This window comes from Acipenser ruthenus, chromosome 38, assembly GCF_902713425.1.
Source record: "Acipenser ruthenus chromosome 38, fAciRut3.2 maternal haplotype, whole genome shotgun sequence".
Taxonomy (NCBI): domain Eukaryota; kingdom Metazoa; phylum Chordata; class Actinopteri; order Acipenseriformes; family Acipenseridae; genus Acipenser; species Acipenser ruthenus.
The window spans coordinates 3,469,380-3,496,573 of record NC_081226.1 but is presented as its reverse complement, the minus strand read 5'-3'; the positions used below and the strand labels follow the sequence as shown (position 1 = coordinate 3,496,573).

General features: G+C 43.6%; 2 protein-coding genes and 2 non-coding genes across 6 annotated transcripts; all 4 read left to right on the top strand.

The window, feature by feature from the left end:
• Positions 1 to 214: 214 nt before the first annotated feature.
• Positions 215 to 287, top strand: trnak-cuu (transfer RNA lysine (anticodon CUU)). The gene has a single exon. It is a non-coding gene; the product is annotated as a tRNA-Lys (tRNA).
• Positions 288 to 1,162: 875 nt separating this feature from the next.
• trnak-cuu (transfer RNA lysine (anticodon CUU)) lies at positions 1,163 to 1,235 on the top strand. The gene has a single exon. It is a non-coding gene; the product is annotated as a tRNA-Lys (tRNA).
• An 859-nt stretch (positions 1,236 to 2,094) lies between these two features.
• LOC131706885 (pre-mRNA-splicing factor ATP-dependent RNA helicase DHX16-like) lies at positions 2,095 to 18,989 on the top strand. Of its 2 annotated transcripts, none has more exons than XM_059008811.1 (21): positions 2,095 to 2,300; positions 2,649 to 2,848; positions 3,564 to 3,808; positions 4,114 to 4,300; positions 4,536 to 4,592; positions 5,691 to 5,945; positions 6,892 to 7,125; positions 7,272 to 7,466; positions 8,140 to 8,250; positions 9,334 to 9,449; positions 9,722 to 9,932; positions 10,118 to 10,216; positions 10,603 to 10,755; positions 11,258 to 11,398; positions 11,952 to 12,114; positions 12,277 to 12,395; positions 12,534 to 12,601; positions 13,019 to 13,181; positions 14,458 to 14,619; positions 15,368 to 15,541; positions 17,060 to 18,989. In XM_059008811.1, exons 2-21 carry the CDS (start codon positions 2,651 to 2,653, stop codon positions 17,186 to 17,188), a joined length of 3,180 nt encoding a protein of 1,059 aa, XP_058864794.1. In that variant the 5' UTR covers positions 2,095 to 2,300; positions 2,649 to 2,650; the 3' UTR covers positions 17,189 to 18,989. The 2 variants fall into 2 exon arrangements, with proteins under 2 accessions (XP_058864794.1, XP_058864793.1); XM_059008810.1 differs by having other exon boundaries at positions 2,624 to 2,848.
• A 99-nt stretch (positions 18,990 to 19,088) lies between these two features.
• LOC117971089 (E3 ubiquitin-protein ligase RNF183-like) lies at positions 19,089 to 24,389 on the top strand. Of its 2 annotated transcripts, XM_034919084.2 has the most exons (3): positions 19,089 to 19,934; positions 22,085 to 22,455; positions 23,822 to 24,389. In XM_034919084.2, exons 2-3 carry the CDS (start codon positions 22,158 to 22,160, stop codon positions 23,941 to 23,943), a joined length of 420 nt encoding a protein of 139 aa, XP_034774975.2. In that variant the 5' UTR covers positions 19,089 to 19,934; positions 22,085 to 22,157; the 3' UTR covers positions 23,944 to 24,389. The 2 variants fall into 2 exon arrangements, with proteins under 2 accessions (XP_034774975.2, XP_058864796.1); XM_059008813.1 differs by lacking the exon at positions 23,822 to 24,389 and having other exon boundaries at positions 22,085 to 23,493.
• The last annotated feature ends 2,805 nt before the right edge of the window (positions 24,390 to 27,194 follow it).

Genomic DNA, 27,194 nt, shown 5'->3' with positions numbered 1-27,194 from the left:
TAACCGCCAGGGGGCGGTGTTTGACATGTGTGTCCTTTCTTTCTTTCTTTCTGTATTTTTATTTGTGAATATAAGAGAATTAATAAAAGCCACATAAATTAATATATATATATATCGAGTAGTTGCTGTGTTTATGATGTCCTGTATTTTTATGCTGATTTCATTCTGCTAGAGGGCGCTACTACTCAACATCGTAGTGCGCACTCTTCGAGCAGCCCGGCTAGCTCAGTCGGTAGAGCATGAGACTCTTAATCTCAGGGTCGTGGGTTCGAGCCCCACGTTGGGCGTCAACTTTTTAAATATTTTTAAAAATATGCTAAAAAAAAAAAAAAAAAAAAAATACAAATGCAGGCAATTAAAAATAGCTTTATTTGCAAACTAATACATTTTATGTATTTATATGCATATGGTGCTATAATGCAGTACCACCATGATAATATAATTGTAGTTTTTATTTCTAGAAGTATCATGGTATCTATAACGGACAAATGTATTAAATATAATTGCGCTTTGGATAAAACAGTCTCTCAAACAAGTTTCTAGCTGTTGTAAATATTACATTTTTTAACACTCAGAACTGACCTCTATTGTAAAAAAAAATGTCAATCGTTTATTTTTATTGCTAATATTACAAAATATAGAGTTGACTATCCGCGCATTTCAAATACGAACATATATTATTATTGGCATTTATTAATTCTTGGTGACTATACGTACAGTACTAGTGACAATTAAAATAATAATAAAATACAAATTCTTACCATCAGATGATTGTATTTAGAAATAAACCAAAAGACTTCAAGATTCAATAATCACACGTCGTTGAAAACGCTCAGTATTCTTGATAGCTCTACGAGATCTGATTGGATAATTCCGTCACTTCATTATTGGTAGCTCTGCGAAATCTTGGTAGCGACACGGGCTATGATTGGTCAAAACTTCCAAGATATTACCAAGATTGAACATCGACTTTTGGCTGGGTGGGACTTCCAAGGAAATCAACTATTTAGTAGTCTCTGTTGTGCTACCATGATATGTAACAATAAAAACATCAAATGTATTTTTATTCGCTAATTTCATTCACTGCTAGAGGGCGCTACTACTCAACATTAACGCCATTGCCTGGCATCAGGGAGCAATCGTAGTGCGCACTTTTCCAGCAGCCCGGCTAGCTCAGTCGGTAGAGCATGAGACTCTTAATCTCAGGGTCGTGGGTTCGAGCCCCACGTTGGGCGTCAACTTTTTAAATATTTTTTTTTAAAAGATATATTTAAAAAAATACAAATGCAGGCAAAACTGTTACATTTTATGTATTTATATACTTTTATATATTTGTTTGTCATTTGAAAAGTAGCGTATTTATTATACACAGCGTTTCTAAAAACACACAACATAATTATTATTATATAAAAATATAGTGGTGGAACGACCTTCCTACAGATGTCAGGACTGCCCAGTCCCTGACCACATTCCGGCGCCTCCTTAAGACTCACCTCTTCAAACAGCACCTGTAGAACTCCTCTGTTGTATCCTGGGACACTATCACCCTTCATTTAAATATGCTTTATTTTGCTCTTATCTGCCCCCTATTTTACTACATTTAATCCTGTACTTCAGAATATTGTAATCTGCCAAGTGTTTAACCTGTAGTATTTTGTACTTAATCATATCCTGATGTAACTATCACTATTTAATCATATCCTGATGTAACTATCACTATTATCTGCTGTATTATTGAATTGTGGTTTGTCACACTTGAACAAAAATTATTGTATTTCTTGCTCTTATTGTATTACTTGTATTGTAACACTTGAATGTATTTGTATTTGCTTGCGATTGTAAGTCGCCCTGGATAAGGGCGTCTGCTAAGAAATAAATAATAATAATTATTATTATTATTATTATTATTATTATTATTATTATTATTATTATTTATTTCTTAGCAGTGTTAAAGTTACAGTACATAAAAAAGAATACTGTCATATTTTAACTGCTGTCGTTTGGATTAACATCGCTAGGCGGCGCTGTGTGGTGAGAAACTAGAGTAAAAAAAAAAAAAAAAAAAAAAAAAAAAACCTGTGTTCTCTCTCGTGCTAGTGTTTCCGGTTCCGGTGTCTTGTGTGTTGCTTGCTTGTGGTTCAAACCCGTATGGAAGTAGCGAAGTTGACTATAACATTATCTTTAACAGTATTACGAGCTTGGTATAATGACGGTAAACCTACTGTGATGGTGACGCGGGGTTAGGATACGTATCTGAGCTGAAATACTGAAGATCGAGAGGAGAAACAGAGAGGAACAAGGTAAATACTAATATATTAACTCGGTGTGAGAGCACTCCACACACATTATTATCATTATCATTATTATTATTATTATTATTATTATTATTATTATTATTATTATTATTATTATTATTATTAGACTCATACTACATAGCAGTTTCACCCAGTCCAGGTTTCATTATCTGCTTGATTAGCCACAGTGTATAGTTAACAAGCTCAGGTGTGTTTTATTAAACTCCTAGTAAAACCAGGGACGGATCAAATTGCAATGCAGTGGGAGTCTCCATCTCTGCTGAGATATGTGACGTGTCTTCTTTCCCTAATGTAAATTCATCCTGTAGTTTGCCTGTCTGGTTCCTCTGTCAGTCATGGCGGGGTTGGAGCAGTGGGTGAGCGACCAGCTGCACGAGATCCTGGGCCTCAGTGATAAGTACGTGTCCCAGTTCCTGATCGGGACGGCCCGCCGCAGCAGCAGCGGAGCCGACTTCATCCAGAGGCTCAGAGACACGGGAACGATCGACATCGATCACAGGATCACCGCCTTCGCTGAACTCCTCTACAGCAAGGTACTGCACTGTGTAGCGTTATACAGTACCACTGACAAGATAACCACTGCATTCAAACACAGCTCTATAGCAAGGCATGGGCTATACAGGAATGCTTTGTGAAAGCAGGGAGCACTGTTCCCTTCTTTTAAACCGCTGCATGCCCTTTCAATACTGCTTGCCGTTTCACTCTTAGTACATGTTGTAAACACAGTCTGTTGCTGCTTTGAAATAGAAGGGTGTTGTAGGGTATGGTGGTATTATTTATTTATAGTTATATCAATTAAGCTTTGTATTATTGCTAGTTATTAAATATTATTAATTTATTTTTTAGCAGACGCCCTTATCCAGGGTGACTTACAATTGTTACAAGATATCACGTTATTTTTACATACAATTACATTATTTTTTTACACATTATTTTTACATACAATTACCCATCAGGTTTTTACTGGAGCAATCTAGGTAAAGTATCTTGCTCAAGGGTACAGCAGCAGTGTCCCCCACCTGGGATTGAACCCACGACCCTCCGGTCAAGAGTCCAGATCCCTAACCACTACTCCACACTGCTGCCCCTATGAATATGAAATATCAATGACAAGTCTTGAACAGTGGCAAATGGTAATAATCGAATTTTATTAGAACAGTAATATCCGTAGAAAAACAACAGTTATTGCAACGTGTCTCTCTAGACGTCTGTGCCGGCCCCAGTGTGACCGTGTTTGTTTTGCATCAGATCCCGAAGAAGCAGGCAGTTGAGAAACCAGCCCGAGCGGTGGAGAGACACGCAGTGGAGATGGAACGCAAGAACAGAACCTACACCTTGCTGGAGGAGAGTGAGAGCGAGGGAGAGAGCCAGGGAGGGCAGGAGGAGAAGAAGAGGAAGAAGAAGGAGGAAGGGAGGGAGAGAAAGAGGAAGCATCTGCGGCAGAAACGGGCAGCCTCATCATCGTCGTCGGAGAGTGGGAGCGAGGAGAAGAGGTGAGAGAGGGTTCGCTGGGTTATACACACGTGCATATAGGACTGAAAGTGACAAACGTTTTGACCAGAAGTCTTTTTTCAGTGTCTTCAGTGGTATCGGTGATAAGTGCTTATAAGAGGTAAGAAATGGTAAATCCATGATTAGCACCAATTTAAAGGGAGAGTTATAATGTTGCTGGTTCAAATAAAGGGGAAGAAAATTGATTGGAAAGCCTTAGTACTCCTTTAAAGGGGATAGCAGAGATAAGAGGTAAGAAAATTGATTTTAGCGCTCCATTGATTACTGTGTGTTTTGTTTTCTGCAGTGGGAGGCTGGCTGCCCAGGCTCAGCTGGGAGGCAAGCGGGATGGAGAGGAGGAGGAGGAGGAGGAGTGGGAGAAAGAGGAGAGGGAGCGGCTTCAAGACCTGGAGGAGAGGGATGCCTTTTCAGAGAGAGTGAAGAAGAGAGACAAGGAGAAGACCAGGCATGTGCTGGAGAGATCTGATAAGAAGGTACTGCCTCTCAATGCAACACATCAAGTGTTGAGAGAATGGATCAACCTGTGTGGGTTACATTGTCATGAAACTTAGCATTGACGTTACTGAGAATAGCAGATTCAGGAGATCTAGGCGGATGTCTGCCCAGCTCTATGTCATACTTCAGTTTTCTATATATCTAGACACCTGATTATCCCATTCTCATGTAGCTTGGCATTAATACTCGTGCTTCTGCTCCTTGTTTTTGCAGGGCTATGAAGAAGCTCAGAAGAGGCTCAAGATGGCAGAAGAAGGCCAGAGAGAGATGGTGTGTGATTCCGCACCAGCGTGACCTCGCTCTCATAACGCTAACCCGACATTGTCTACTTGACTTGACCACTTTACATTTGAGTGTTTTGAAGTTATGAAGGAGTCCCGTTCAGTACAGATATATGGCAAGATAATCTCCTCAAACACAAATACTTTTACACTCCCTCTTACACTAAACGTGTGTCTAGTCGACTTCCTTTCTGTAGGTTTACCTTTAGGATGAGTGTTTGTGGATGATGCAACCATTTTTCTGCTGGACTTCCTTTCTTAGTTCCGTCTAGCATGCCTCTACACTCGTAGTAACAGCAAGGAATGATGGGAGCTGTAGTTCTGTGTGCAGCAACCTGAGCACTCAACAGCAACCTGAGCACTCAAGGACTACAATCAGAATAAAAACTACAGCTCCCAGCATGTGTCTACACTAGTACTAGCAGTGTAGGATGAGGGGAACTGTCATTCTTTATACTGATTGAATGTCTGAAGTTCTGATTCTCTGTGTCTTGTAACAGCGAGGGATGATGGGAGCTGTAGTTCTTTATACTGAGTGTATGAAGCTCTGTGTTGTAACAGTGAAGGATGAGGGAGCTGTAGTTCTCTATACTGATAGTGTATGAAGCTCTGTTTATACTGAGAGTGTATGAAGCTCTGTGTTGTAACAGTGAGGGATGATGGGAGCTGTAGTTCTTTATACTGATAGAGTGTTTGAAGCTCTGTTGTAACAGTGAGGGATGATGGGAGCTGTAGTTCTTTATACTGAGTATGAAGCTCTGTGTTGTAACAGTGAAGGATGGAGCTGTAGTTCTCTATACTGATATAGTGTTTGAAGCTCTGTGTTGTAACAGTGAGGGATGATGGGAGCTGTAGTTCTCTATACTGATTGATTGTCTCTCTCTGTGTTGTAACAGTGAGGGATGATGGGAGCTGTAGTTCTCTATACTGATTGATTGTCTCTCTCTCTGTGTTGTAACAGTGAGGGATGATGGGAGCTGTAGTTCTCTATACTGATTGATCGTCTCTCTCTCTGGGTTGTAACAGTGAGGGATGATGGGAGCTGTAGTTCTCTATACTGATTGATTGTCTCTCTCTCTGTGTTTAGCTCCCGGAGTTGCGTAAGAAGTCGCGGCGGGATTACCTGGCGAAGCGCGAGGCGGAGAAACTGGAAGACCTGGAGGCGGAGATAGTGGATGAGGAGTACCTCTTCTCCAATCAGGAGCTGTCTGCACACGAGAGGGAGGCTCTTAAATACAAGAAGACTGTCAGAGACCTGGCCAAGGAGTACAAGAAAGCAGGGCAGCAGGAGAAACTGGAGAAGAGCAACCGATACTACATGCCTGAGGAGACCAGGAGCAAGGTGAGACTGCGCCCAACCCTCTCCTTATTAGGGGACGAAGCTAACAAAGTAATTCAGAAGCTTACAGGTTGTGCATTTGTTATACTGTAGGGGTCAACAGCTAAGGTCAAAATAGATGATTAGTTCATGTATATATATATCTCCTAACATGAAATTCCTGTGTTCGTCCCAGCACTAATATTAATAAATCATGTATTTGATAATATCTGGTGCTCTGTTTGTGAGCGTCTTGTTTGGTAACACTTTTGTGCACTGTATTTGAAAAATATTTAATATGTATGTTAATGGATAGCAACCATAACTGAATTTGTGTCCTTCTGAAACCACACACTTCACAAAACATGCGACGTATTATTATTATTATTATTATTATTTATTTCTTAGCAGACGCCCTTATCCAGGGCGACTTACAATCGTAAGCAAATACATTTCAAGTGTTACAATAACTTTTGTTCAAGCAAGTATAGCTTCTGATATCCGCTGTCACGTTTCTCTTCGACTAGTTCACTATTAGGAGGCTATTAAGGAGGCTGTGTGGTCCTGTGGTTAAAGAAAAGGACTTGTAACCAGGAGGTCCCCGGTTCAAATCCCACCTCAGCCACTGACTCATTGTGTGACCCTGAGCAAGTCACTTAACCTCCTTGTGCTCCGTCTTTCTGGTGAGACGTAATTGTAAGTGACTCTGCAGCTGATACATAGTTCACACACCCTAGTCTCTGTAAGTCGCCTTGGATAAAGGCGTCTGCTAAATAAACAAATAATAATAATAATAATAATAATAATAATAATAATTAGGGCTGTTACACAGGTAGCCCCTCTTGAAAAGCACGCACCACAACTTTCTTCAGTAGGCTACTGAAAACTGTAATAACTGCACATTTGAAGTGCGAGGTTGAAGAACTCTCGGTTTGCAAAGCGTCACACAGTGTGCTGTGTGTTTCTGCAGACGGTCCCGGAGCGCTATGTGGAGCCCGAATCGGAGGGGGGTACGGGCTGGGCCCCGCGGGACGAGCAGAGGCGCTGGGAGGAGGAGCAGCTGGGGGCCGCCGCGCTGAGATTCGGGGCGCGGGACGCTCAGGAGAGGGGGAAGAAAGAGAGGGAGAGATACCAGCTGGTGATGGAGGACGAGGAGATGATAGACTTTGTCAGCATGGTGACCATGAAGGGAACAGGAGAGAAGGTGAGACCCACTCACTTTCACTGAAACACTCACTCACTCACAGAACCTGATTGCTCTGCTAGGACCTGTCTACCCCATTGGATTTAACTCCTTACTTATGAAAATGGAAACAGAATATGGATTTTCCTGGTCTGTCTGTCTATCAGGATGAGAAGGGGGACTCTGCACTCTCAGAGGCTCAGAAGCAGAGGCTGTCGATCCAGGAGGTGCGGCGCAGCCTCCCAGTGTTCCCATTCAGACAGGACCTGCTGGCAGCCATCGAAGAGCACCAGGTCCTCATCATCGAGGGGGAGACGGGGTCCGGCAAGACCACCCAGATACCGCAGTACCTGGTGGAGGAGGTGAGGGGCTGTGTTTGAGTGTGTCTCCTCTCCCTCTCTAAGCTTACAGCCAGTGGATATTGTTTTAATTAGCCTCTACAGGATTTCAGTCTATAGTTTGTATTGATAGGATATCAGATCCCAGTAGCTTTTAAGCCTTCTTTCACAAAGTGATTATGCTAGCTGGTACCTGAAAGTAAGTGATTCATTCTTTCATCTCAGAATTCATCCTTGTACAGCTCTGGCCAAAAGTTTTGCATCACCTAGAATTTTAGGATTGAGACATAATTAAAAGATCATAATCTTCATTTAACATCATACAATCAGAGAAATTACAAAATTATATCACAAAAATCTACTGGAAGCCATAATTGTAGTACAGTAGTATTTAATGTTAGATTTCCAAATGTCACTTTTTTCAATTTGTCAGTTTTTTGTTAAGTATATGGAAAACTACAGATCGCTATGTAATTTAACATGTTAACGTAACATTATTCAGCAGGTTTCACTCAGTTTTATGAAGCAAAAGGAGTTAATTCTGTAGGGTGATGCAAAACTTTTGACCATAGCTGTATCTTCTGGCTTAAACACAGCATCTCTCACTCTCCCCGTCTCCCCCTTCCCTCTCTCACTCTCCCCCTTCCCTCTCTCCCTCTCCCCCTCTCTCTCTCCCTCTCTCTCTCTCTCTCCGCAGGGCTACACAGAGAATGGAATGAAGATCGGCTGCACTCAGCCCAGGAGAGTGGCTGCTATGAGCGTGGCTGCTCGCGTGGCACAGGAAATGGGGGTTAAACTGGGGAACGAGGTACAGCCTGTTCTATGTAAACTGTCAATAGTGACAGTGAGGGATGATGGGAGCTGTAGTTCTTTATGCTGGTTGAGTGTATAAAGCTCTTTTTAACTCTGTGTCTACTAACAGTGAGGGATGATGGGAGCTGTAGTTCTTTATGCTGGTTGAGTGTATGAAGCTCTGTAGGTTCTGTTACCCTATCCAGGTTCAGAATCTCACACTAGCCCTGCACCCAGTCCTGGGTTTCAGGTTTATTATCGTAATAATGAGAACCCAACCAAGCACTGTTCTAGCTTCGTCAAACTTGTATCTGGTGTGTATGGGAATGCGAGTAAGACTCCCACCGCATAGCAGTGTGATCCATTCCTGTTTTTACTAGGAGTTTAATAAGACACACCTGGGCTTGTTTACCTGTACACTGGCTTATCAAGCGAATATTAAAACCTGGACTGGGTGACACTGCTGTGCAATAGGAGGTCTTTCTGTTCCAGGTGTATAGAAGTCGCAGCTCAGTCTAGTTTTATGAAGTGTAAGCTATAGGGGAGGAGCAATTAAAATAAATCAAATTAAATTAAAAAAACAAGGGGTCTGATTGCTCAAAATCATTAAAAAAAAAAACATTGAAGGGAGTTCTGAAACCTGGGGCGGGCTGGGTGCAGTACCAGAGGAAGTCACTTTAACCCTGTTTCAGGTGGGGTACAGTATTGATTGGGGGGTGGGGAGGTTCAGGGTACAGTATTTACTGTTGGGGGTGTCAGTGTTTCAGGGTGCTGTAGTAACTGTGTGTTTCAGGGTGCTGTAGTGACTGTGTGATTCAGGGTGAGGTAGTGACTGTGTGATTCAGGGTGCTGTAGTAACTGTGTGATTCAGGGTGCTGTATTGCCTGTGTGATTCAGGGTGCTGTATTTTGTGATTCAGGGTGCTGTATTGCCTGTGTGATTCAGGGTGCTGTAGTAACTGTGTGATTCAGGGTGCTGTATTGCCTGTGTGATTCAGGGTGCTGTATTGCCTGTGTGATTCAGGGTGCTGTATTGCCTGTGTGATTCAGGGTGCTGTAGTGACTGTGTGATTCAGGGTGCTGTATTGTCTGTGTTTCAGGTGGGGTACAGTATCCGGTTTGAGGACTGCACCTCGGAGCGCACGGTTCTCAAGTACATGACCGACGGCATGCTGCTGAGAGAGTTCATGACAGAGCCTGACCTGGCCAGCTACAGGTGAGGGGAGAGGAGTAGAGGAGGTTAGGATAGGGAGGGGAGGATGAGGGAAAGGGAGGGGGGAGGGGAGAGGGAAAGAGAGGCTGGGGAGGTGAAGAAGAGAGGATGGGGTAGGCAGATCTGAGAGAGGAGGGAAGGGTCGGGGGTGAGAGAAAGGGTGGGGGGGAATGTGAGAGAAGAGAAGGGTGGAGGAGGGAAACGAGAAAGGGAAAGGGGACTGTGAGATTGTGTGGGCGGAGAGGATTAAGTTTTGATCTCTTGTCCCTGTGCAGCGTGGTGGTTATCGACGAGGCTCACGAGCGCACTCTGCACACAGACATCCTGTTTGGTCTGATCAAGGACATCGCACGCTTCCGGCCCGACCTCAAGGTGCTGATCGCCAGCGCCACCCTCGACACGGAGCGCTTCTCTGCCTTCTTCGACGACGCGCCCGTCTTCAGGATCCCGGGCCGCAGGTTCCCAGTGGACATCTTCTACACCAAGGTCAGGGGCATTCCCAGTGCTTGTGTCAAGTCATTTGTAGCTCTAGATGAAACATCAGGAGAACTTGTAGACCGAGTTGAGTCTGTGTCTCTGTGAATGCGCCTGTCTGTGTGTTCTCTCGAGGCATTGCCAAAGTTAACTCATTGGGCTCTTCTCCCTCTCTCCCTCCCCCTCTCCCTCTCCAGGCTCCTGAAGCAGACTACCTGGAGGCCTGTGTCGTCTCAGTGCTGCAGATCCACGTCACTCAGCCCCAGGGCGACGTGTTGGTCTTCCTCACTGGACAGGTAACAGTTAAAACTACAAACATGGCGCCCAGGTGCAAGGGCATCTATGGGAACCACCATCTTGACTGTAGTTTTTGTATTATTATTACTGAACATGTAAAGCAACACAATGATTAAAAACTACAAACATGGCAGCCAAGTGCTAGTGTGTCTATGGGAGCCACCATCTTGCCTGTAGTTTCCTAACCGGCTTTTCAAGGCTTCTATGGGTGTCGCCTTCTTGACCGTAGTTTTTGATTACAGAACAGGTTTGCGTAGCTCAACCCAACCCGGGTAAACCCACATTTAGAACTACAAACATGGAGCCCAGGTGCTAGTGCTTCTGTGGGAGCTGCCATCTTGCCTGTAGTTTTCTAACCAACTGCTGTGCTGCTCTTGTCTGCTAGGAGGAGATTGAGGCGTGCTGTGAGCTGCTCCAGGAGCGATGTCGGCGTCTGGGCTCCAAGATCAGCGAGCTCCTGGTGCTGCCCATCTACGCCAACCTGCCCTCTGACATGCAGTCCAAGATATTCGAACCCACACCCCCTGGGGCCAGGAAAGTGAGTCTGCCTGCCTCTCTACACTACACTGATTTGCTTAGTTCGTTTTGAAGAGATGCACACGTTGATTGTTCAGCTAGAGCTCTCCACAGGAGAGGGTCATTGGGGTTGATCAGGCTAATTTACCAGTCAAAGTGAAACGAGTACAGAAATTGCTGCTTGGGTTTGTGTGGATCGCTGTTCTCCACAGTTTTAAGAAAAGCAGCAGTCATCACACATTCAAGCAGGTGTATCTTCATGTTTTTCGTTTGGAATGGTAAACTAGCTCAGTCAACACCAATGGCCCTACCGGATTGTCAGCACCTGATTTTCTGTGGAGAGCTCAGTGTGAATAACAGAATATTAGGTTAGTGCAGCACTGTTGTCTTGTTTTACCTCAGGAACGCTGGAGAAGGCATTGGCCTAGACTCATGGCTATCGGCTTGGCTTGCTTTCCTCTTGCATTCATCCACCAATATAAAGAGCTGACGAACGCTGGGTCCTGTCTGGTTGTTGCCCTCAGGTTGTCGTAGCAACGAACATCGCCGAGACCTCCCTCACTATCGACGGCATCATCTACGTTATCGATCCAGGCTTCTGCAAACAGAAGAGCTACAACGCCAGGACGGGCATGGAGAGCCTGATAGTCACACCCTGCTCCAGGGTGAGGCACGGAGACACTGAGAGACACACACACACTGAGACACACACACACACTGAGACACGCAAACACTGACAGACACACAGACAGACACTGAGACTCCTTGCCCTGTGCACAGAACAGAGATGCTCTGCCCTGCACACAGCAAGCAATGTCTGTGCACTAGATCTTTATATAGACACCGTGTTGGGTAGCTGCTGTAGTTCTGTACAGGGTTTTATAGTTTTCTATAGTGTGGTAGGCAGTGCCAGCATGACACACTAGAAAGTGCTCTTGCTTCACTGATCGCACACCTCATTGCAGCATGAATACGTCGGTATGTTTACTGTTAAGCAGAGTTGTTTATGCAGCTATAGGGGGAGGAGCAATTTATTATTTTACTAAGGTTGTGGTTTCTCCTGATCATCACTTAACTGTGTGCGGGACTAACCTGTTCTAATGGTGTATACATAAACATGTTGTATAATTGCTGTGTTTCCAGTGGAGGTCCTGTCTAACTTCGGTGCCTCTCTCTCTCTCTCTCTCTCTCTCTCTCTCTTTGACGTGATTGGTTCAGGCCTCAGCCAATCAGCGCGCGGGTCGTGCAGGGCGTGTGGCAGCAGGAAAGTGCTTCCGGCTCTACACAGCCTGGGCCTACAAGCACGAGATGGAGGAGAGCACTGTGCCGGAGATCCAGAGGACCAACCTGGGCAACGTGGTGCTGCTGCTCAAGAGCCTGGGTGAGGGGAGCGCGCTCAAACATTCGAACTACAAACAAGGAGTCAGAGTGCTAGGGCTCCTATGGGTGTGGCCATCACGACTGTAGTTTTTATATATACACACTATTTCTCTCTGAAGTGCTGTTCCAGTAACCCCCCCCCCCCCCCCCCGTCTCTCTGCAGGTATCAATGATCTGATCCACTTTGACTTCATGGACCCCCCTCCTCATGAGACCCTAGTCCTGGCTCTGGAGCAGCTGTACGCCCTGGGAGCCCTCAATCACCTAGGGGAGCTCACCAAGGTACTCCCTCCATCCCTCACCTTCACCCCTTTATCCCTCCACCACGAACGGGAGGGATTGGGTAACTTGTGCCTCTCGCTGTAACCTCTCCCCCTGGCATCTCGCTCTAATCTCTCCCCCTGGCCTCTCTCTTTTCAGCTGGGACGCAGAATGGCTGAGCTCCCGGTCGACCCCATGCTTTCCAAAATGGTCCTGGCGTCCGAGCAGTGAGTACGAGGATGCTTCAGTAGGGTTGAGAAATCAGCATGTGCCTTTGTAATAATGTTGAGCCGTTTCACTTTATAAGGCAATATGTATCTGTCTCTTCTAGTGCAACAGTGTCCCAAAGACAACTGTACACGTTGCCTTATAAATCGTGTTAATTTTAAAAAGAACACCTAGATATTGTTAGTGCCACTATCCATGTCTTAAGTATTCTCGTCAGTTGGTAGTCTAGCCTGCACGACCATTATGGCAAAATAAGATGTTCTGAGAATGGCTTTGTGATTGATGTACTTTAAAGAGATTAGTAGAACTGACAGCACCATCTGGTGGCTGTAGGAGTGAATTGCAGGCGTTACCGTGGCGTCTCTGTGAATGTGTGTTGACTCTGACCTCTGTCTCTCTACTCTGTATTGTTTCAGGTATCGGTGCTCTGAGGAGATTCTGACCATCGCTGCCATGCTGTCGGTCAACAACTCCATCTTCTACCGGCCCAAGGACAAGGTGGTCCACGCTGACAACGCACGCATGAACTTCGTGGTGCCGGGCGGAGATCACCTGGTGCTGCTGAATGTCTACACTCAGGTGAGCCAGTGAGCCAGCGCCACATGCTGGAGGAGGATGTGGCATAGTCTCCAGAAGGTGCTGGAAGGTGTCTTGAGGGATCCATTCAGTCATTAACCCTTTGCAGTCCATTTATTAAGTGCGTGTCAGGCGCGTCAGGTCCAATTTATTTTCACATGCGCAGTTAATTTTAGACTCGCTGTTTAAAAGTATTTTTTTTCCCACAGTCAAACGGGTTTAAAAGACCCTGCATATCAACAAAGCACTCACTAGGCATCTCCAGCCCCGCCCCACCCTTTCGTTCGCTATCACTTTCACATATGCTAAGAAATAATTAATAATAATAATAATAATAGTCGTACATACCGATCAATCATCTCCTGATCACTCGTTTTATCACCAAACGCCTCAATAATGCAATCCAAGTCATTATTTTATTACTATGTCATCTCAAAAAAGCTCTGCAAATGTCTGTGATGTCCTCCGAGCGCTGATTCAGCAGCAGCCAGCTTGTTTCCTTATGACCGCTGTTATCTGATGCCAGGGGCAAGTATGACTAATCATGAGATACGCCCTTTTTTATTCTTTTTTTTTTTTTTTTTTGGCTTGTCTCGGCTCCTGTCGCTCCCACTCGGCCATTGAATGTTTTTTTCCGGAGAAAAAACGACTAGAAACCCGTTTTTTGCGTCCTTTTGATTATGTCCGACCAGGTCCGACATAGGACCGCAAAGGGTTAAAGTAATTGTATCTAACACTATAGTATTACAGGGATGGAAATAAGCCTCCCCTTGCATAGCAGTTTGATCCCTTCCTAGCTTTACTGTAAGCATAATAAGAGACACCTGAGATTGTTACCTGCACACTTTGGATAATCAAGACCTAGAATGGGTGAAACTGCTGTGCAGTAGAAGTCCTATCCCCATCCCTGTATTGAATGGTGTTGTATTATTATTATTATTATTATTATTATTATTATTATTATTATTATTATTATTATTATTATTATTATTATTATTATTTATTTCTTAGCAGATGCCCTTATCCAGGGCGACTTACAATTGTTACAAGATATCACATTATTTTTACATACAATTACCCATTTATACAGTTGGGTTTTTACTAGAGAAATCTAGGTAAAGTACCTTGCTCAAGGGTACAGCAGCAGTGTCCCCCACCTGGGATTGAACCCACAACCCTCAGGTCAAGAGTCCAGAGCCCTAACCACTACTCCACACTGCTGCCATGTACTGTAGTGTATTGAATGCTGTTGTATTGTGTGTGTGTGTGTGTGTTGCAGTGGGTGGAGAGCGGCTACTCCACTCAGTGGTGCTATGAGAACTTCATCCAGTTCCGCTCCATGAAACGGGCCCGGGATATCCGGGAGCAGCTGGAGGGGCTGATGGAGAGGATCGAGATCGAGCTGACCTCCAGCCCAGAGGATATCATCCCCATCCGCAAGGCAAGAAGCCAGAGCCCTGCAGGGCTGCACCCATCCGCACGCCATTGAGCTGTCAGCCCTTAGAAACGTTTTAATCACAGTTCAAGCATAGCAAAGTGTACTAAAGCATAGGTAAAGCATCGTAATAAACAAAACACGTTTAAACTGGTCAGTGCATAGTGTTATTATGGGGAAAGCAGGGAAAAACTTGTGCAAACATACCCTGGTAAACTTTTATAAGGGAGATTTCTGAATCATTCTAGTTGCCTGCGAGATGATCAAACTGACTTCCATATGGCTAGACTGTCTTTATATTAGTAAGCACCAGCACCATCTAGTGTACAGCTCTGTATTGCCAACAATACTAAAGTAAACTAGACTAGCTGTTTACAAGATGGTGCTGGATCTTCTAAAAAGACATTTTGTCTGATCTAGCCTGTGTTGCACGGATCTATGGCAGGCAACAAGAACTGAAGAGCAGCCCCTGGAGTCGGGAGAAAGCACTTTTCTGAAATACAGTTCATACCAGCCTTCATCATTCCCACTCTACAGATGTACAGACAGAGAGGGTAGGTGGGGCTGACAGATGATGAGATTAAAGGATGATAATTCAGCACTGAAGGAACCGAATCCAGAAACACTCACAATGACTGCAAGCCCTGTAAAACAGTAATCTCTATCCCTCTCTTCATCCCCCTCTCCATGTACCCCTCTCTCTCTCCCTCTCTCTCTCCCTCTCCCTCTTCATCTCTCTACCTCTCCCCTCCAGGCAGTCACAGCTGGTTTCTTTTACCACACGGCACGCCTCTCAAAGTCGGGGTACCGCACGGTGAAGCACCAGCAGACGGTGTACGTGCACCCCAACAGCTCTCTGTTTGAGGAGCAGCCACGCTGGATCATCTACCACGAGCTGGTCTTTACCACCAAGGAGTTCATGAGACAGGTGAGTCCCTGAGTACAGAGTCCCTGCCCAGTGACACCTGGGAAAGAGACAGCCATGTCCAGTTCACTTAGAATGGGACTGACAACAAAAACACAAGTTCACATCTATGGCCAGAAGTTTTGCATCACCCAATAGAATTAACTAGCTTCATAAAGTCGAATGAAACCTGCTGAATAATGTTACGTTAACATATTGAATTACATACCGCTTGGTAGTTTTCCATGTACTTTCCATGTATGAACATGAAATACTGTACTACTATTATAGCATCTAGCAGACTTTTGCGGTATCATTTTGTAGTTTCTTTGACTGTATGATGTTAAATAAAAGATCTAAATTATGCTCATATAGTATTTATTTTTATTATGTCTCAATCATAAAATTCTAGGTGATGCAAAACCTTTGGCTATAGCTGTACTTCAAGTCCAGTTGAATCAGAAACGGGTTGGCTGGTAGACATCATTTTTGCGTCTAGATGAATGAGATTGGAGTCCAATGTCAAGTTCAATTAGATGGGGTAGATGCCATTTTTGTTCACTAAAACACAGAGCTTTGTAAATTAGAATGGACACCAATGTCAAGATGAGATTTAGGGCTGTCCAATGACTTGCCTTTGAGCTCCACAGTACAGCTCTTTTGAAGGATTCAGTAGTGCTAATACTCGTAATTGCCTTTAAGAAGTATTATCGGCAGGTATTAAATAAATCCATTCACTGTGTTGATTTCAAAACAAGAAAATATGTCCTTTCCTCACCTTTACAATTGAGTACCAATCAATGGCAATCAAGTTCCGTTTTAAAAGCTGGTTGGAAGCGAATTGTCCTCTCACCCAGGGCGCTGATATTTTTTACTACAGTAGCGAGGGTGTAAACTGATTTTCATTGTACAGCAGTGAGAATCTTCACCCCGGATGAGAGGAAAATTGCAAGTAGGAGTATCCATGCACTGCATGACTGCAAGGACCATTACTATTATTATTATTATTATTATTATTATTATTATTATTATTAATTTCTTAGCAGACGCCCTTATCCAGGGCGACTTACAATTGTTACAAGATTTCACATTATACAGATATCACATTATTTTTTTTACATACAATTACCCATTTATACAGTTGGGTTTTTACTGGAGCAATCTAGGTAAAGTACCTTGCTGAAGGGTACAACAGCAGTGTCCCCCACTGGGGATTGAACCCACGACCCTCCGGTCAAGAGTCCAGAGCCCTAACCACTACTCCACACTGCTGCCCCATCTGTAGTCTTGGGTAGAAGCCTATCCAGTCAGAATGCAGCACGCTGATGCAGCGTGTGAAACATGAAGGGTGCCTGAATGTAGTTCATACATTTAGGCAGCTTTTTAGCAAACAGAACTTTCGTTAGTGATTTTTCTTTTGTCCCGGCTGGTTCACTCTACTCCAGTAGACGCAAAAGGCGTGGTTGAATTGGTAGAGGACTGTGTTCACTACAGCTCTGTATCTGACTGCGTCTCTCTCTCCCCCCCTCTCTCGCTTGGCAGGTCATTGAGATCGACAGCGCCTGGCTGCTGGAAGTGGCTCCTCATTATTACAAGGCCAAAGAATTGGAGGATCCGTCTAGCAAGAAAATGCCCAAGAAAGTGGGGAAGAGCAGAGAAGAACTGGGCTGAGATCTCCTCCCAGCAGGGACTCCAAACAGCCTTTCACAGGGGCGGTATTAACCAGGGCTTTGTACCACTCAAGAGGAACAACTTTAACGCTGCAGTCGTCACAATCAAACCAGTTAGCCAGGTCCATGTCCCTGGTTTACTGTTTGAGTTTAAGCCATGTTACTGCTGCTGGCACCGTGCGCTGTTGCAGGGATGGAAATAAGACCAGAGGGATCCATTCAGTCATTAAAGTAATCTAACTGAATAGTATTACAGGGATGGAAATAAGACTCCCGTTGATCCATTCCTAGTTTTACTGTAAGCTTAAAAAGACACACCTGAGCTTGTTACCCATACACTGGGGCTAATCAGGCTCATTGTAAGCCCTGGAATGGGTGAAACACTGTGCAGTAGGAGTCTTATTTCCATCCCTGTTATGCCTGGTTGTACGGTTTGCAGTCCCCTTGTTCTGATGTTTGCAGTCCTGTAGAATACCTCGTGCTTCAGTTACTTGCTCCAGTCTGCGTTGTGGTGCTTGAGCCAGGAGCTGCTCTTCATTTCTAGTTGCCTGCTATAGATCGATCTATCATAGGCTAGATCAACCTTTATAGAAGTAAGCGCCATCTAGTGGTCTGCCAATTTGGAAACAAGTTTCCTTAAGTATTGCTGGTAATACACTAGCTGTGCACTGGAGGGTGCTGGCGCTCACTAATATAAAGACACTGGCTGGTCCAGCCTATGGTAGTCTGTGGCAGGCAACTAGAATTGAAGATTAGAGATCCTGATTTAATCTTGGATTACCCAATGTAAGGTAAGATTAGTCTTATAGAGGTCTGTGAAACTAGCCGATAGTCAGAACAACTCGACACATCAAAACATAAAGAAACACACAATGTTATTGGAGACCCACTCAAAACCAATACAAGAGAACATTACAACAATGCATGTGACACGGTTTACACTTATGCAAGTTTCCTGATTTCCTTTTAGAACGGTATTGGTGGTTCTTCATGCATTGACAAGGCTTTGTTGTGGTTGCTACTACTGTGGTGTGTGCTGAGACTCGTATTGTAAAGCTGAGGGAGGACACATTAGTGAATGGATTTATTTCATACCTGCTGATGAATACCTGCTGATGAATACTTAAAGGCAATTAGGAGTATCAGCACAGCCCTAATTGCTTCAGTAAACACATGTAAGTTCAAGTACAGATTGATGGACTGTGAATCATCACTCAACACAAATTAACACTGAAGGTAAACATGTTCTATCAGACTCGAGATTGTAGATTTCAGATGACACATTTGAACAAGCTATGCATCACAACTGCTGCTGCAGAGTCACTTCCAGTAGGACGTCGATTTTATCCGTTTATACTTCTTGAAAAACAAGAAAAAACTTTATTAAGAGATAGACCCACCCACTTCTTTGTTGTTACATTATAGTTTCATATAATATTTAGTCGATGTCTGGAGATAATTTCAGCAAAAATAGAAATCCGAATTTCTGTATGATTTAAAAATATATAAATATGAGGGAGTTCGACTTTAAATCAGAGAATAAAAAAGAATATTACCAATATAATTACTGTTGAATGCAATTCAATGGACAGATGCAAACCAAGTAAGTTATGCCCTCTGTGGTGTCTTGTATATATTTAAAGGTTAAGTATTTTTTTTTTTTTATTTAAATTTTTTTACTTACTGTCGAACCCTCGTCAGCAGAACCATCACCCAGAACGCAAATCTGAAAATGTTGTGTGTGTATATATACATTCTCTTTTCTTTTTTTAATGTAATAAACAGTTTCACACAAAACTAAACAGCTTGTTGTGGTGAGTCAGTCATTGGAGTCATTTCTGTGACTAATTTGCTGGGTTTCACCAGATTGATTTCACCCCTGGATGATTTCTGTACTGTAATATGGAGCTGCTTAATTAGACATTTAAAGTGGTAGAGTTTTCAGTATTATAGTAACTTTGAAAAAATATATTTGAACATGAACTTATACTAGTGTGTCCAAGCAATGGTAATGATGGTGTGAGTAGAATGGAAGCAATGGTACTTGTAGAACAATTTTACTAGTAGAATGCTAGTAGTGGAATGATAGTAGTTGCTGTAGAATGGTAGGAGAGGCAGTCTGTCAGAGCTCTGAAAGGGGAAAGAGATAGAGATGGTATATTTTTTTCTCCCTTGCAGACATCATTAATTGTGTGTAAGGAACAGACTGGATATTAAATAAAATACCTGACACTGTATAAACACTAAGGGCAACGCCTGTATTTAACATGCATATCTCTGATAGCGTTTAGACCACACTGAAATTGACCTGGCAAGGCTACACATCTAGATAACAGAGATGTGAGAGAGCCAGTTAAAAGGCTCCTTTGCATCCACGTTACTCAAGCAGACCACTGGGAAGTCAAGCAGACAAAAGCTTCAGCCCCAAAACAAGCGTCCGTCTGCTTGGTTTCTTAGAGGTTTGCCTCGCCAGTCTTTGGCAGCTCCGTCTTTGTGTTTCTCTGTAGAATCAGCCTTCAGGCTCGAACTCACCAAACAGGGGGAACAGGGAGGGCCGGCACAGTGCATTGTGGGACTGAGGAGGGCGATCTGGACCAACACCTGTTGTGATGTTGTCTGGACACGTTATTCATACATGACAATACAGAGCAGTACCAGGAAGTTAGATTAAATCATTAGAAATGTCTTGGGATAGCTTACCAGCAAGGAGTGGATATTCCAAAGCATTCAAGAGCTGGATTTAACAGGTGAGTGTGTCCTAAGATTTCTAATTCTTCTTATGGGGGAGCTACTAGAACATATGCAAATGACTCTGAAATGGTTTCAACAACTCCGAGTTTAACAGCTCTGTTAAACACAGCACTACATGTAATAGTTACAGAGAGTTACTGCACAATTATTAAAGTAACCGAGGGACTGGGAAGGAAAGGAAATTCAGTAAATTAAAAAAAGAGATGAATGATTGTGTTTTGATTGTTTTTTATTATTATTATTTTGACTGTTACAAATGAGCTAGCTGCTTGCCATGCTGTGTGTGTGTATGTGTGTATATGTGTATGTATGTGTATATATATATATATATATATGTGAAAGGAAATCCCTATATTGCAGACGGCTGTATAGAATGTAAGGAGGAAGTGAAAGTATTGCTTATACCTTTGTTATATTAAGTCTATAACGTGTAATTATATGCATATTTATTACAGATACATTCTGTAGATTATCATTATTACAATTGTTCTTGCATGTTTTTCACGTGAATATATATTTCACGTGCAATTTCATATTATTTTAGGTTTGAAAAGATTGCCAAGTATAACTGTGTTACACATTTTGCTGTCTCTGGTTAATACATCCTCATTTTAAAAGTATTGCACTCAGTACCTGTATTACTTCAGCAGTACTTTCGCATTGACCTTGCACTTCATTTAACTGTGTCTCTGCCAAAAATACTGCATTATACTGCTACCCATCAATCCTTTTATTTATTATAGTATTATGAATCATTTTATTTATTGTATTTATTACAGAAGTCTTGTACTGTAAGAGTGAAAAGGCGTTGAATAGACAGATTCACTTACAAAAAAAATCAAACAGCTCTGTTCTGTATATTAAATGTATTGCTCTTTCAAAATGAAATAGGAAACTTCAGTTTCTGAAATCGATAAAGGAAATTCTTTCCTACTCCTTCAGTGCTACACGCCTGTTTGTTTAAGATAAAGACTGCAGCTGAACTGCTGACGTCATGAGCTGTGTGGACTTCAGCAAGCTCAGCAGCAGAACTGTGGGATCAGAGTGGGATCAGCTCAGAAGTGAGGAAGATCAACCAGCATCATTAATAAGAGAAATAGGGGCCAGTTTGAATTGTGTAAAGACCACCAACTTGTTAACTCTGTATTAATCCATCTGGTGTGTGTGTGCGTCCCACAACAAGGTGTGATTTATTGACAGCCTTATAAACATTGAATAATAAAGAGTGGAAAGATGGCGGCTCCCGAGTGGCGCATCCACTAAAGGCGCTCCACGTGGAGTGCAGGATGCGCCCTATAGCCTGGACGTCGCCGGTTCGAGTCCAGGCTATTCCACAGCCGACCGTGGACGGGAGCTCCCAGGGGGCAGTGCACAATTGGCCGAGCGTCGCCCGGGGGGAGGGAGGGTTAGGTCGGCCAGGGTGTCCTCGGCTCACCGCACACCAGCGACCCCTGTAGTCTGGCCGGGCGCCTGCGGGCTTGCCTGTAAACTGCCCAGGGCTGTGTTGTCCTCCGACGCTGTAGCTCTTGGGTGGCTGCATGGTGAGTCTGCAGTGTGTAAAAAAAGTGGTTGGCTGACGGCACACGCTTCGGTGGACAGCGAGTGATCGTCTTCGCCCTCCCGAGTCAGCGCAGGGGTGGTGGCGGTGAGCTAAGCCTAAAAATAATTGGCAATTCCAAATTAGGAGAAAATAATAAAAAATAATTGGCAACGACTAAATTTAAAAAAAATAAAATAAAAAAGTGTTGTCTTTAAACAGCTAGAGATTTGAGAGAGTGTGCTTTAACAATGTCAGATCAATATTAAAAGATAATATTTCTTAAAGATGGCGTTCATTTTAACAAATGGACCCGTGTAGGAAAACCCGGCAACATTGCACAAGTAGGCCTGCAGAAGATTTGATGGAAAAACCTGGTCAGATATGACTGTGTTTAATAGACAAGTTCACTTTTATGGGAGTTCCGTTAAAGGTGAAACCTTCCACAGCAAAGCGTTCTATTTTGGCTGTCACTTGTGCTTTAAGATGGTAAGATAATTAAAACAGACCCTGTGAAGTAAAGTAACAATCAGATTACAATAATTAAAACCAACTCCCCTATTCCCACTCTCTCACTCCCTCTCTTTCTCTCACTCTATCTTTTTGCAGGACCAATCACCTCTCTCACGCGTGTATCCCTCCACCTCAGCCTTGCAGGATCTACTTTCCCCCTGTCGGTGCTATGACTTCAGAAGAGAGCGATGTAGTCGGCAAAACCAACATGAGCTGCTCCACGCCGGAGGGCCCCGGCTGTGATTCCTCCGAGCTCGATTGCACGGTGTGCTTCTGCCCCTTCGACAATGTCTTCAAGGCCCCCAAAGTCCTGAGCTGCCATCACACCTTTTGCCTGGAGTGCTTGGCCCGCATGAATGTGTCCTCCGTGGAAAACAAGACCCTGGTTTGCCCGTTATGCCGCGAGGAAACCCAGTTGGAGACAGGGAAGGCGCTGCCAGACCTGCCCAACAACCTGGAGCTGATTGGTAAGCTGGCCCCGGAGATGCAGGGTGCCGTCTCGGTGAGGTTTAACCGAAGCAAAGGCCGTCTGTGGGTTAAAAAGAAGATGGACCCTGCCTCCCTGATCAAGCCCAGCAAGGTGGACAGCATCAGCCTCTCTTTGGATGTCGGCCGCCCCCCTTCCAGGGTCAGGACCGAGGCCTCCAGGCTGCTCCTTTCCACCTGTAGCTGCTACACTGCCATCGCCAGCATGGTCGTGGTGACCGTGGTTCTGGTCCTGTCTGGGATTCTTATATTCGTGCTGGTTCCCAGGTTACAGTATAGCCACTATATGTTCAACCAAACTGTCACACACATTTATAATATATCCATCACACCCCCACCGCCAAACAGCACTCAGATTTAATAGAAGGGATCGCCGGAGTGTTTAAGGAGGCACTAGCTGATGGAATGGTTCATTCCTCTTGTCGTGCATTTCCATTCGTTGTCTCTCAGGTGCAGTTTGGCAAGAAGTGTTTAAATGACTGTTTTCTGTATTGAAGAGCAGTCTTGCTATAGAGTTTCCCTTGCTGGAATTAGAGACTGGGAATTGGAGAGTGATCTCTTATCCCCCCCGTAGGATTTTGAAAAGCTCATTGGAGCCTCGCTGACTGTGAAGTCCACCCTGCACACTACAGTGATTGTCTTTGTAAATAACAGGAGTTATGTGGCTTGTATTCTTTCAAGATGTCCTTTTATATACTGTAAACAAAACTAATGTACAGAGTTTTATGGAAATGTAACTGTTTTTTGTTAGTTTGTTTTTGAACTGAAGAGCAGCTCAGGAAAAAGCACTTAGCACTTCTCAAATACTGAGTTATTACCAGCCTTCCTCATTCCATTCAAGTCATGTGACAATGTGACCCACCCACTCTATAGATGTACAGACAGAGAGGGTAGGTGCGGCTGACAGATTATGAGATTAAAGGATGATAATTCAGCACTGAAGGAACAGAATCCAGAAACACTCACAATGACTGCAAGCCCTGTAAAACAATAAAGGAAACATAAAAACATGAAAATGATGCTTGAAGCTATTTGTTCTTTTATTAGTTTAAACTCTCCCTATCTTCATTTCCCTCTCCTCTCTCTCTCTCCCCTGCCTCTCTCTCTCCCTATCCCTTTCTTCATCTGCCTCCCCCTCTGCATCTACCCCTCTCCTCTCCTTCTCTCTCCCTATCTCTCTCCATCTCTTCCCCTCTCCATCTACCCCTCTCTCACTCCCCCTCTCCATGTACCTCTCTCTCTCCCTATCCCTCTCTTCATCTCTCTACCCCTCCCTCATTCTACTACCCTCTCTCTCCCTCTTCCTATCCCCCTCTCCCTCTTCATCTCTCTCCCTCTCCCCTCCAGGCAAGTCGGGGTACCGCACGGTGAAGCACCAGCAGACGGTGTACGTGCACCCCAACAGCTGGATCATCTACCACGAGCTGGTCTTCACCACCAAGGAGTTCATGAGACAGGCGAGTCCCTGAGTACAGAGTCCCTGCCCAGTGACACCCGTGAAAGAGACAGCCATGTCCAGTTCAGTTAGAATAGGTCTATAGCTCTGGCCAGAAGTTTGACAAAAATCTAAAAATGTGACATTAAGAAATCGAACGTGAAATACTGTACTACTATTCTAGCGTCCGGCAGATGTTTGCAATATTATTTTGAAGTTTCTTTGACTACATGATGTTAAATAAAAGATCTAAATTATGTTCTTATAGTGTTTTTCTTATTTTATTGTCTCAGTCCTAAAATTCTAGGTGATGCAATACTTTTTGCCAGCACTGTCAGTTTAATTTTAAGATGTACTTCAATTAGGAGTTCAGTCGAGTTGAATTAGATGGGGTAGATACTATTTTTCTTTCCAAAAAAACCCCAAGAAAACAAGTCCAGTTGAATCAGAAATGGGTTGGTTGGCAGACATCATTTTTACATCTAGATCAGTGTTTCTCAACGGGGGTGGTCTGAAGCCAATGGGGGGCGTTTACATCCAAGAGGGTGCAAGGGGGGCGTTGTGTTTTTGTATTTCTGCAGTATCATCAGAATCCACGAATACTGGCCTTCCTTACAAAGCACTGTGTCCCGAGAAAGAGTCAGATTGGCTTTCTACCAAACCACCGCACTCCTGACCATATTTACACCCTACACACCTTAATCAATAAACACGTCCACCATACTAATAAAGGTAAAATATTTGCTTGCTTATAGACTTCAAAAAGGATTTTGACCCAATTTGGCACAAAGGACTGTTTTATAAACTTCTTCAAAGTGGTGTAGGGGGTAAAGTCTATGACATCATAAAATCGATGTACTAGAGCAGCCAAATTCTGGATCCATCTCAACCAGTCCGACACAAATGCCTTCCACAAGAAAGCACTACAGAGCAGCCCCAGCAACCTGTTACACTGCCCCAAATACTCAAAAATAAGGGAATCATATTTTCCAAAATGTATAAATTGGGTAAAAGTGTTTCCACACCTTCCTGACTCAAAGAAACTGCCAACCCTGCTAGGAGCGGGAGAGCGGACAGCAGAGATACAGTGCCTTGCGAAAGTATTCGGCCCCCTTGAACTTTGCGACCTTTTGCCACATTTCAGGCTTCAAACATAAAGATATGAAACTGTAATTTTTTGTGAAGAATCAACAACAAGTGGGACACAATCATGAAGTGGAACGAAATTTATTGGATATTTCAAACTTTTTTAACAAATAAAAAACTGAAAAATTGGGCGTGCAAAATTATTCAGCCCCCTTAAGTTAATACTTTGTAGCGCCACCTTTTGCTGCGATTACAGCTGTAAGTCGCTTGGGGTATGTCTCTATCAGTTTTGCACATCGAGAGACTGAAATTTTTGCCCATTCCTCCTTGCAAAACAGCTCGAGCTCAGTGAGGTTGGATGGAGAGCATTTGTGAACAGCAGTTTTCAGTTCTTTCCACAGATTCTCGATTGGATTCAGGTCTGGACTTTGACTTGGCCATTCTAACACCTGGATATGTTTATTTGTGAACCATTCCATTGTAGATTTTGCTTTATGTTTTGGATCATTGTCTTGTTGGAAGACAAATCTCTGTCCCAGTCTCAGGTCTTTTGCAGACTCCATCAGGTTTTCTTCCAGAATGGTCCTGTATTTGGCTCCATCCATCTTCCCATCAATTTTAACCATCTTCCCTGTCCCTGCTGAAGAAAAGCAGGCCCAAACCATGATGCTGCCACCACCATGTTTGACAGTGGGGATGGTGTGTTCAGGGTGATGAGCTGTGTTGCTTTTACGCCAAACATAACATTTTGCATTGTTGCCAAAAAGTTCGATTTTGGTTTCATCTGACCAGAGCACCTTCTTCCACATGTTTGGTGTGTCTCCCAGGTGGCTTGTGGCAAACTGTAAACAACACTTTTTATGGATATCTTTAAGAAATGGCTTTCTTCTTGCCACTCTTCCATAAAGGCCAGATTTGTGCAGTATACGACTGATTGTTGTCCTATGGACAGAGTCTCCCACCTCAGCTGTAGATCTCTGCAGTTCATCCAGAGTGATCATGGGCCTCTTGGCTGCAGCTCTGATCAGTCTTCTCCTTGTATGAGCTGAAAGTTTAGATGGACGGCCAGGTCTTGGTAGATTTGCAGTGGTCTGATACTCCTTCCATTTCAATATTATCGCTTGCACAGTGCTCCTTGGGATGTTTAAAGCTTGGGAAATCTTTTTGTATCCAAATCCGGCTTTAAACTTCTCCACAACAGTATCTCGGACCTGCCTGGTGTGTTCCTTGTTCTTCATGATGCTCTCTGCGTTTTAAACGGACCTCTGAGACTATCACAGTGCAGGTGCATTTATACGGAGACTTGATTACACACAGGTGGATTCTATTTATCATCATTAGTCATTTAGGTCAACATTGGATCATTCAGAGATCCTCACTGAACTTCTGGAGAGAGTTTGCTGCACTGAAAGTAAAGGGGCTGAATAATTTTGCACGCCCAATTTTTCAGTTTTTTATTTGTTAAAAAAGTTTGAAATATCCAATAAATTTCGTTCCACTTCATGATTGTGTCCCACTTGTTGTTGATTCTTCACAAAAAATTACAGTGTCATATCTTTATGTTTGAAGCCTGAAATGTGGCAAAAGGTCGCAAAGTTCAAGGGGGCCGAATACTTTCGCAAGGCACTGTAGCAGTTCAATACGTGTCTGCCTGCCACAGACTGAGGAACACTATGTAATTCTCGGAACTAGTAGAATTAAATGTAATTAATAATTGATGTTGAACTAAGCTTGGCTGATCCTTAGGGGGCGTTGTTACGAAAAAGGTTGAGAAACACTGGTCTAAATGAATGAGACTGGAGACCAATGTGAAATTCAATTAGAAGGGGTAGATGCGGGGATTGGGGAAACGCGAGCACCAAAATAAATACATAAATAAATAAGAAGGGGTAGATGCCATTTTTGTTCAATAAAACACAAGCCTTTATATATATATATATATATATATATATATATATATATATAAACAGTTTCACACAAAAGGAAAGTTTGTTGTTACTCAGTATTTGGAGTCATTCTTGTGACTAATTTGCTGGGGTTGAGAGAGAGAGAGAGAGAGAGAGAGAGAGAGAGAGAGAGAGAGAGAGAGAGAGAGAGAGAGAGAGAGAGAGAGAGAGAGAGAGAGAGAGAGAGAGAGAGAGAGAGCCTCAGTATATTGACCTGAACACTAGCTGCCTCCCATATATTTCTCTCCCTTGC